The 11,740-nt window shown below is 39.3% G+C and overlaps 2 protein-coding genes across 2 annotated transcripts in view; both read right to left on the reverse strand.

Moving 5' to 3' along the window:
• The window catches only part of tprn (taperin), a 36,108-nt gene extending 27,195 nt beyond the window's left edge, over window positions 1-8,913 (reverse strand). Inside the window, exon 1 of the mRNA XM_056235818.1 lies at window positions 6,766-8,913. Within this exon, the coding sequence (XP_056091793.1) occupies window positions 6,766-8,736 (1,971 nt within the window). The 5' untranslated portion in view covers window positions 8,737-8,913. The remainder of the gene's footprint in view (window positions 1-6,765) is intronic.
• A 1,217-nt stretch (window positions 8,914-10,130) lies between these two features.
• Window positions 10,131-11,740, reverse strand: tmem203 (transmembrane protein 203). Its single transcript, XM_056235842.1, has 2 exons — window positions 11,632-11,740; window positions 10,131-11,110 (listed from the first exon to the last, which is right to left on the reverse strand). The coding sequence occupies exon 2, from the start codon at window positions 10,889-10,891 to the stop codon at window positions 10,469-10,471; it is 423 nt and encodes a 140-aa protein (XP_056091817.1). The 5' UTR covers window positions 10,892-11,110; window positions 11,632-11,740; the 3' UTR covers window positions 10,131-10,468.

Consider the following 11,740-nt stretch of genomic DNA (forward strand, 5'->3'; position numbering starts at 1 on the left):
TCAGCTCTCTATGATCCTCTCTGTCTCTCACACACATGCTGGAGTGACTCTTGAATTAAACATGACAGCGACAGTGGCGCTTTGCAGTCTGAATTCTAATTACATCGACTCTATTGTAGACACTGCTGCCATGTGACAGACGCTCACACACTCTCACACACACACAGAAGTGGTCCATATGGGATTACACAATGGCGTCAAGACTGTAGGACACATCACTAAATTATCTGAACTACAAAGTCCAAACACAACAATGCATACCAAAGGCAAAGTAAACACACAAACACACAGCTGCTGAAGAGCCAGTGTCTGTCTGTAAGGAGAACTTCCTGGAGGACGCCAGTAAGGTTACGAGAGGGGAGGAACGGGGGAGGGGCAGAAACGGAGGAAGTGAGGATAAGGACAGAGACAGAGGTGTGGTGCATGATGGAGGAGACGGAATTCTGTCTGGTCAATAATTAAACATGGTGGACTTTCACACTCGTAGCAGGACATACAGGAGAAGAGGAGGGTTTCCATCCGCCTCCTTGTGTGTTCTTAAGGCACACATCATAAAATTAGACATTTTACAGACAGAAATACATTTTGCAAGCTAAAAGAATCTGCAACCAGAGGTGTGTCCTCGCATGTGGAGGGGAAATTATGTATTAGTTAACATAGTAAAGGAGAATAAAAGTTGACCAAACAAAAATATGTCTGAATGTATGGGTCCATTACAAATAAGAATTTTTCCTTTAAATATTCAGAAACCTAATCGAAGCGGAGAAGAAAGAGAACTTTGAAAGTGACTGCAGCAAGGAACGTGTTCTTTTAAAACTGGAGGATTTCGTCTCTATTTCGTCTTTCGCTTCGAGTGTTTTCTTTTCTCTAACATCCAAATCACGTGTGCGGGATTTCAGTCTGTGTTTTTTGATGAAAATAAACAAAATATGGTCAAATTTATTTTCAAACGTAAGTTATTAAATATTACACTTTTAAAAAGCAATTTCATTTAACTGTATAACCATTAAGTTGTCGCTCTTATCTGCACTTTTTTGTTGTTTTTACTCTTGCCTATGTTTTTGTTCATTCCTGAGTGGTCTTGCTTCCTAATAAATGGTCACCTTTTGATTTTTACTGTTGCCTGTGTTGTTACTCCAATAATTCTGTGTGTGATTTTAATTCCAACCTAATTTGGGTTCATTTTATTCCAGCAACAAAGTCAAAACCACCCAGCACTGGGTTGCCAAAGTTTTCAACCCTACATTTTTTTAAGAGTGTAGACATCTTAATTCTCATTATTTAAAAAAAAAGTTTTAAAATAGATTTTACAAGATAAAAATTATTTTTAAAAATTGTGCAAAAAATGTTCATACGTTAGCCGAGCACTAAAATGATGCAACATTAAAGTTTGTAAAACAAATCTTGCTCCACCCTTTATCATTACTCAAAGTAGTAAGAACGAGAGACAATCTGCATTAATTGATACAGTTTTAGGTAATAGTGAGCCTTTAGCTGATTTGCAGAAGTATTTCAGTAAAACAGCTATAAAATAAGTTAGCCGCCTAGCCGGAGACCTACACAATATAAAACACAATTCTCATTATTTAAAAAAAAAAAAAAAAGTTTTAAAATAGATTATGCAAGATAAAAGGTATATTTAAAAATTGTGCAAAACATGTAAATGTAATTGTGCAAAACAATATAAAACACAAAACTATTAATTATTTTGAACACCAGGTAAAAAATATATACGTCAATAATTAATCATACTTACAGTCTGTGATTCAGAGGAGAAAGTTTGTCCAAATAAAGTGGGTACTGTCCCATCTTTAATGGATAAGTGCTTTGTAAATCCCATTTAGACGTCACAGAGATTTGAGAAGCATCATCAAAAGGTCGCTGTTGTATCACTGTGGTGATTTTAACCACTGACTCTTCACATCCCAATTCTTTAGAAGTGTATGCATAAAGAATTTGCCTTTGCAACGCAGAAAACAGCATCTTCTCGACATGTACACAACACGAACCAGCTAGTGTTTGAGAGTGGTTCAAAGTAGACGTTGTTCGCGGGCAGCCAATGCAGACCATAGGTGGGCATTATGCAAATGTATTACATTGTTACATATGAATGTTACAGAAATGACTGAGGACTAATTTCGGCAGTTCAGAATTAACCATAAGCTTGGCGAACAGGTTTAGAGGATTTGATGTTTTCCCATTCAAAGAGATAGCAGCTGCACTTGCATGCCCGAGAGGCGTTTCAAAGATGGCCACAGAGTGAAATGACTTGTCTTAAAGGGGCTTTGGTAAAGCCCCCACACACTTTCTAAAGCTGGGCATTGTCAAATTAAACCTTTAATGGTTCATTAAAACACTCCCTCTTCAAGCGCCTCAGAATGAGCAGCAGAGACATAAAAGCTAATGTTAAACCATAACGAAAGTCCTCTGACATATTCTGCCTCAGGCTTTTAATAATATTAACTTTCTATAAACACACTATAAATCTGAGCACTTTCATGTTCAGATCAAAGATCTAATTATTAGGGTAATGTTTATGCGATACTTAAATATTGTATATTATAATATTATATAAATAAATTACTCGTATAAGGTTTTGGTCATATGGCCCCCTCATAATCGTGATTAAAATATTGACCAAAATAATTCTGTCATAATCAAGCATCCCTGCTAGTTATAAATGTGCACTGTATGGTGTATGCAGACTGGAACACTGTATTCTCTACTAATGTAATATTTAATGAACAGAGCAGTATTTAGAGTAGACATTGTCAGGCAAATTGCTATTTTATAATTTCATGTCAACAATCCAGACACTTTAAAGGCCATCATCTCTGATTCTCTGTTACATTGTGCTATATTACAGAGTAAATTTGACACCATATTCAGACAGCAAATAACTCATGATCTTTCCAATGAATGAAATCAGACCATGCTAAGCTACACACATACTTCTGCTTCCAAAAACATTAGATATTTTAGTCTTTAACTAAAACCACTCATATTAATTATATGTATTATTACACGTTTACAATGGTTGAGCACAGACTTGGGTCTGTAGATGTGTTCTTGAACTAAATCACTCTCATTCTCAGTAGGAGTGTGATCTCAAGTCACAAGCAAAACTAAAGGTCATAACATAATCATGATTATCCAACACAACAACAGGATTCAGTCAAGCCCCAGAGAATAATGAGCCGACCCGGGGCAGACAATATGCTAAGAGCATTGGTGAGATTTTAGCCCAACCCCCTCAACCACAGCTCATACAAGACCCCAAGAGAAAAGATAAGAAGAATCAATCATTCTAGGGTGATTTTGTTGGGGAGTGCATCTGCATAAGAAATAAAAAAGTAAAAACTTGAATTTTTTTTGAGTGCAGAATCTTTTAGGGCTGAAGAATTTGGGAAAAACTTGTGGGTGTTCGGTTCGCACTTGGATACACTTGACAAGAACCAACTCAAACCTCTTTCAGTAACGCTTTTTTTTTTTATCTCTGTCCACTTGGGGTCTTGTACGTCACATTACCACTGTTTTTGACCCATTCAACATGACTATAAAATAATTATTGTGATGTTTTTTTATTGTGATTATTATTAAGTACAAATATTAAACAAATTATTGTAATACTATTGTACTGTGAAATTTTTTTTTTATAAAAAATAAAAGTCATGTATTTTACAGTACAACTGTACAATTACAATACTAATATTTACACTTTAATTTATTTCAATTAAATCAAGTTTTTCTTTTTGCGGGGGCCGGGGGGTATTTCAGCGTCTCGGTCTATTTTATTTCAATCTATTGTGCAGTCTAAATTAGTGGTACTTGCCAAGGCTAGAAGATCCTCGAAGATAATAATTAACACATATCCAACCAACCACAGCAAAACAATGCCCTAGCATCCAGTCATAACACCTTAACAACTACATAGCAATGCCCTAGCAGCCAGCCATAAGACCTTAGCAACTGCAAAGCAACACTTTGCATACTAGCATTTAGTCACCACTTATAACACCTTATATTAACTGCATATAGCAACCATGCCAAAACATCCTAGCAACCATACCAACAGTAACACTTTGAAAACCACAACAAACCAAAACATCCTAGCATTATGGCATTGAGTTATCCATGGGAAACCAATTACAGTTAGTTTAGTAATGTAAATGTATTTGAAAAAAACAAAATCATGGTAAAAAAAAAATGCTGAATAGTCTAACACAACCGTGACATCAAGAACTTGAAGAGCTTTTAGAGTATGTAGGCCATAAAGACTCCCCCCTCAGTTCTGCAGAAATAAAGTAATACAGTAAATTCCAAAGAAATGACAATGACATCTCCTTGATGTTGCCATAATCGTTTCCTTAAGCTCCTAACCAGGAAGAGCTTCAATAAAAGCTCTAAAACCCAACAAAACAAAGGTGTGGCATGAGCCAATCCTCAATCACTAACATCACCTACAAACACAACAGAGAGAGAGAACAAAAGCAGCACATAACCCAACCTGGGCCTGGCCAGCTGGATGCTTCACCAAGGTGAGGCAACAACACTGTTAGTAACATGAAATCATTTTTTTTTATCAATGATCAACTTACCATGATTCCATTATGAATTCAAATGTACCCCCAAAAAATGAATCATTTATTCATTGTGAAATGTACAAAAGTGCCCACAAATGCATTTCACACTGATGTAGTTCAAGAAAATTGTGAGTAATGCGTACCTTATGTCTGAGCCCTGTATGAATAGGATTGGCCTGTTCACACCAAGCCCAATAACTAGATTACTATAACGAATCCGAAACCTATATTAGTGTCCACACCAGGCAGCTGATAATAATGATCTATTTCTGCACACTGCGGTAATGTCGTCTGCCACTTTAAATCAACAGAATCATGCAACAACGGAACAGAAAAGAACAGAAAAGTTTAAATACTGTCTTAAAAACAGCGCTCAGGTTGCGAGACTTTAGCATCACAAAACTAGTCATCATAGTACACAAAGAAATATCTATACATAATGACTGAAACAATAACAGGCATTTTCTTGAAAATTATTATTTATTTATTTTTGAAGTACTAATGTGCTGCTTTAGCAGTAGTAGGGATGCTTATCAGAGAGAGTTTACTGTGCAGACAATCTAATAACACAACTACTGTAGCTGTCAGCATGCTAAAATCCTCACAGAGAAATAGTGTCTCCATTCATCTCCATTAACAGTACCGCTAAAATATTAAAGCTAAAACAAAATTTGAAGAACAAAAATAGTAAAACTCTAATAATTGACTCTAATGTCAAACAACTGGAACCATCATTAGTTTGAATACATTCTATGGATCTAAACCTAGTTTGATAAACCTAGTTGACAGCACCACTGCGTAGAGGAAGTGAAACAGATCATTGGTGCTTGTTTGGTTTCCTGTTTTTAGATCGATTTTGACTGTGAATGGAAGCATGTTATGCGACAAGTCAAACAAACCTCAAGTACGGCTTTGTAAAGTTACAAATAGTTATCAGTTCTAAATACAAATCCTAACTATGTAGATATATTTCTTGAGAGTAATGAGACACAAAACAAATACAATCAAATGTCACCTTTTAGCAAAATGCACATATGCCAAAATAGTTTTTGAAAGGGAGAATAAACAGGTTCCCTAATGTTTGCAGTTTCACATTTCCTTCAGGATTCACTGACAAATCTGAGAGAACTTTATTAGATCTCACTAAATCCTATACTTGACTCCAAACAGAACATGTGACTCTTTTTCCACCATAAATCACCTGACCTCCTCGCAAGTTTTTTACTGCTGTTTACATTAAAGTCACAATGTGAGCATATACTACATGCTGTTTTTGACATGTCACATTTTCTGTATTATTTGCATATAGCATTTTTGTTATATTGTTTTCTAAAGTTTTTTTACTTTAAGTTGCCCTTCGAAATGTTTAGTGTTGCTTGAGTTTTCAAATTCGTTTCACTATAAAGCACAGAATCTCCCAAGACAGTTATAACTTGTTTGGACCGATGATGTCTAGCAGGAAGTATCTCATTGTTACTGCATGTGACATGAACAACTCAAAATCCACAAGCTTACAAAATGTAAGTGGAATACCTTAACAGCTTTTCAAGATCCAAATACTCAGTTTACAGTTTCCACTTGATCAGTGACCTTCTAGTACAAGAAAAACCAATAAAGTACAGCACTATGATGACACATTTTGAATGATGCAGTGGTAAAGAATATAGTGAACCTTTGAACAGGTCATAAACACCCAACAACTGTCTTATAAAACATCCTTAAAGCCTTTTTTTAAAAACATTTGAGCGTGGATTTGCACAGATTTCAAACTTTACAAAAAAACGTATTTGTCTTTTTCAAGTCATTAAGAACATAAAAACTTATTAAATAAACACTTTCTTAAATTTGATAAATTCTTCTTAAATGATTAATTCACTCAAAATGGAATTATTTACTAAACCCTCACGTGGTGCCAAAACCTTTATGACTTTTTTTCTTTAGTGGAACACACAAGAGGATATTAGGCAGAATAAAAATAAATGGTGACTGAGGGTTCCTAATATTTCCTTGTGTGCCCCACAGAATAAAGCAAGTAATACAGGTTTTGAATGAAATGAGGGTGAGTAAATTTCTTTTTGGGTGAACTGTCATTTTAAGCCTCTTCTTAAAGACATAACATTTATTGAATACATGTCTAGTGAGTGAAGTCTAGATATTATGCTAAATATGATAACATATTTACCTTTTTTCCTGATGATCCAGTCTTCGAGAGGCAGGATCGCCCCAGGGAAAGATAGCCCCCAATGACCTCGATCTCTTCTGCAGCAGGGTAACGCTTTTTAATCAGGGTGCCCAGATGGGCATAAGGGGCTTGTGGCGTGCTCGGAGATTCAGTGACAACCTCCGGGGTCTCAGAAGGCTGAGGCTCGGGCCTCCGTTTTGGAACAACTGTAAATGTATTCCCTTTGCGCCTCTGCAGTGCAGGGCTCACGACGGACGGCATGGGCTCCACGACTACGTCATCGATGTTCGTAATAGGCAGCATATCGATTGGAGGTTCCTCTGGGGGTGAGGCTGATTTGACAGGTGAGCCAATTGAGGGTGGAGAAGATGGGGTTGGGGAGGTGGGTGTGGCAGGTGGGGTATGTTGCGGAGACCCTGTTTTGGCTTCTATGGTCACCTTTTCTGTAAGCTTTGGTCCGAGGGGTGTGAAAGAAGTAGGCAGGGGGGTTGGCACAGCGGGCTCTGAAACTGCCACACCCACCAGGGGTCGTGGGGACGGGGGGGAGAGGACAGGACTGGACGGGGCAGTGCTGCCAGGTGACGAGATGGCCGCGCGACTCTTGGGAATGACGGTGAAGGAATTGCGAGACTGAAGACGCAGGTTGGCGAGCGCACGGGCCTGTAGATCACCGGCCGGAAGGAGAGAAAGATCGGGGCGAGGGGATGGCCGGATCTCGAAGCTGGGCGATAAGGGGGGTGACGTGGGGCTAGGAGTGCAGTCGGCACGGGCACGGTGGCTCTCCGGAGAGCATGGCACCTTGGCTTTGGAGGCCCCATCTGTGCTGTCCCAGTCCCGTTCTCTAACAGGCTTGGATGGGGACATCTCAGCGTCCTCCTTGGGATGCACAGTGACACTTCGTCCCCCACTCCCCTCAAAACGTCTACGTGCAGAAGACACTAACTGAGGGGACCCGGAAACAGGCGTACTGCTCCCTGAGTCACAAGGAGAGGCGAGATGATTGATTACGGTAGACTGTGCGTTTTGGAAGACTTTGCTGTGTGGAGAGCCAGCTTGCGGAGACACTGGACATTTTGGCACCACGTCTGGCTTGGGTCTGGAGCTTGGCCTGACAGGAGTATGGTCCAAGTCCAGGAGGTTTTCTGTGCTGCGCGACTTGGGCTGCAACCTGCCATAATTCCTATCAAATTTCTGTAGCATGCGACTCACCCTCCCTTGGCCCTCCAGCGGAGAGGAAGCGGGTCGTCCCAGCGTGCTGAGGTTTTCCTCGCTTTTACTAAGCGCAGTATCGTAAATAACCACTTCCTTCGCGCGTATCTCCGTAACAGGACTACCTCTCTGATCTAAAAGGTCATTGAGAGAGCTATATCCGCTCACCGTGCCATTCTGCTGCAGTTTCGACGCGTGCTTCAAACTACATCCTTCCGGAAAGTACTCAGGGTCGGATTCAATGATGATGATATTCTCAGCGCGTATAGTCCGTATCCCGGGAACGCTGCCATATAACTCGAGGATGTGCTGAACGGGACGCGCGGCGTTCTCTTGGGTCTGACGCTTCTTGCGTTCTTTCTCCAGTTTAATGAATGGGTTTTCCTGCAGCGGACCCAAGCTCTCTTGCAGCACCAGGCTCTCTTGCGCTCCGTTGTCTCTTTCTGTTATCTCCTCCGAGTCGTAAGGATCTGCGGACGGCCAGTGCCCTTTTGTTTTCACCGGTGACAGATCCGGGCTTTTAGTCGCGCGCTTGGCAGCAGTAACGGTATAGTTCCTGCTAGAATGTGCGCTGGTAATATCGTCCTTGTTGTTGCTGGCCGTTCCCTCGCCGTTAAGTCGAGATGCGACGGACTCGGCACCTGCTCCGGACCCGCCGCCCTTCGCCTTCCTCCGCTCAAGGATCTCGCGTTTCCAGGCCGGCATCCTCGGGCTCTCCTGCCCTGGCTCTTGGCGAAGAACGCGAAGATCTCCGCCCGACATTATGGGAGAAACGGGGTTTATGGGGAAACGTGTGAAACAGAATAATCTCTCGCTGTACCTGCAGCTCTTCTTCTTATTCGTCCTCGTACATCATTGCAGCCGCAACAATGTATCCTGCATGATGATGATGTGCCAGTCTACCGACACGACCCCGCCCTCGGAGAGTGACGTCACCCTTTCGTCTCAGGGTGGACACCTCATTTGGTCATTTTGACTTGAGACACACCTTTTGTTTTAACATATGCCCCGCCCACTTACCCTCTACTATTGTGAACATTAAAGCGAGCCCCGTCAGTCAAACATAGCGAGACCCACCCATAGCTTTAACCCTTTCAGTATTTCGGAATTTGAATTAACATTGCGAAAGTTAACGTAAGTAAGTGAAAAATAAAATATTCAGTCCTTGTATGTTTGTGCACACTTGGTGAATAAAACTCATTTTGATCTTAATAAATTATCTATTATAAATAATATCTAAACTGCAAAGAATTATAAGCCTATATGCTACTGTTTTCGAAAGAAATGTAAAAAGCAATTAGCCTACATTTTTAAATATTGATAAAAATTAACTTATTGAAAAATAAATTAACAAAAACATTAAAACTCTTTATTAATAATACTATTTTTTGGATCAAAAATTTGGTTAAATAAATATTTTACATATTTATTTGAATAAATCTAATAATAAGTACAACAATTTCCAGTGATGACGTGGTACAACTGGTGTTCTGGTCATAATCCAGTTTTAATATTAATTAAATGGAACATAAAAAAAAGATTCTAGCAAGACATAAGTACAGCGCGTCAAGTTATTTATAGACTACTTCATCCAATAACTGTAGCCTAGTATGCGCCTACGCTGTGAATTTAGATGACCTCAAAATAATTTCGAAGAGAGGAATACATGTTCGTTTAAGATATGGGTGAGCGACCTTTAATACAATTGTTGCCATTTACAGCCACAATGGCTTGCAATAAGTACTGCATGTCCAGTGTGGCAATTCATTGTTTAAAAATGCCTAAACATATGTTCAAGGAAATTATTTTATGCTATCACAAACCGAGTGCAAAGTCCAACAATAACATTACTTGTTATTATAATATACCTGCTAAAAGGAAATAAATAGAAATGCTTTTTGTTTCTCTATTAATCTCTATAACTCAAATGGAAAATGACATCTAATGCAAACAACACTCTGTTATTTCTACAGTTTAATTAGACAAATGAGAAATTGTGACGTGTTAAAGCTACAGTGCCATCTAGCGATTATTATACGACTTACATTTTAACGCAAGATAACCAACCAAACATAAATATCAAACAACAAAAATAGGTAACTTTTAGATCACTTCAAGGCATGGTCACAAAGGAAGAAGATCAAGAGAACAGGGAGTGTTTGAATGTTGATGGTTTATTTACAATTGTACAAAAAACAATAAAAGGTAATAACACAGATAAAGCAACATTGACAGTATTCAGAGAAAATCCAGACCAAATCTCTCATAGCACTTAAGGACAATAATAATAATAATCAAAAAAATTGCACATTACTTTGCATCGTTTGAAATACCATGTTTACATGCTTGAGACAGAAATTCAGTTGAATACATTTAAAAAAAAAAAAAGGTCACGATGATTTTGCAACGATTTATTCCTCCTGGTTTAAATGACACCAGCAGGAGTCCATTTCATTCCCATAAGTCCCTTGGCATGTGTGCAGACCGCAGTCCTTTAATTGACACGACAAGCGCGAATCATGAGCAGTTGCAGAAGGATGAAAAGCGGGGAAACAATGAGCCCGAACCACAAATCATGTGCCTGGTCCTGTTCAGCCAGTTTCTGGCACAGCAGCACCTCGCACACCAGCTTGAGGCTGAGCACGGTCAGCACCCACAGCAAGCGCAGCACTGCCAGACGCTTCTCTCCTTCTTGATAGAGGCGGATGGATACAATGGCTGTGAAGTAGGTGCTGAGGCCATCAGCAGCAAACAAGGGTGAGAAGACAAGCCACCAGCTCATCTCAAGAGTCTGCTTGTCCAAGTCCATGTGCAGGGCCACCAGTACGCTGAAGACCAGCAGCGCGCCCAAGTGGAGGAACAGCTCGAATGTGGCAAAGCCCAGCCATTGCACCAGCTCTCGCAAAGAGAACAGCATTATTAATGGGGCACCACTGAGCGTTGTTTACTCGGGAGACTAAGGTCAAACACTAGCCTAGGAAACTGGAAGTGAAGAGACGCATTCAAATAAGTTAATGGATATTCAAGTCTATGAAAAATCCTCCAATGAAGACTGTTTCACTATTTTGGCAGCATCATGCTCCTTCTGAGATGGATCAGGTCCACCTTCTGATTCATTTGACAGCTCTATCAAAACCTGAAGAAATGGGGGGAAAGATTTCATTATCAAAATACAACTATTACAAGAAATGCAAATAAATTCAACTTTCTAATTGTATGGAAAACACTGATACCATGAAACACAGATGGAGTAAGAAAGCTATTCTACTGTATACAATTATAGTGAGTTATTATTATATTAGCCTACAATGATATTTGCATGATATGCAACCATGCCCAAAAACATGGTTGGCTAACTTACTGACTAAATGAATAACATTTAAATCAATCCAGGCTTCAAAAAGGATTATTTAACTATCCTTAACATCAAAGCTTCTATATTATAAATATACATTATAATCTAGGTTAACACTGCAGATAAACATGTTATTAGTAAATTTACGTCCATCATTTTGAAGAATTTAATTTGTAAGTATAAACAAGCGAGCTGTCAGTTAGCATATGATGACGAGTACTAAATGCGCCAGTGATATTGATTTTACCTTACATATATCACTCGCAGTGATGGTTGAAGGCAAACAAATAATGATAACCTACATCTTTAAAAGATCGTTATTGAACGGATGGGTTTGACAGCGGTGGATATGCAGCTGTAATGAACCAAGCTAGCTGAGATGAGCTATTTACCTTCTAATAGGAGCCCGGG

The sequence above is a fragment of the Rhinichthys klamathensis genome, unplaced genomic scaffold (genome assembly GCF_029890125.1).
Source record: "Rhinichthys klamathensis goyatoka isolate OS25496 unplaced genomic scaffold, OSU_Roscu_1.1 h1tg000019l_1, whole genome shotgun sequence".
NCBI lineage: Eukaryota > Metazoa > Chordata > Actinopteri > Cypriniformes > Leuciscidae > Rhinichthys > Rhinichthys klamathensis.

What these genes read in the sequence shown, in the direction of transcription:
- tmem203 (XM_056235842.1), bottom strand. Translation starts at nt 10,891, where the DNA reads ATGCTGTTCTCTTTGCGAGAGCTGGTGCAATGGCTGGGCTTTGCCACA.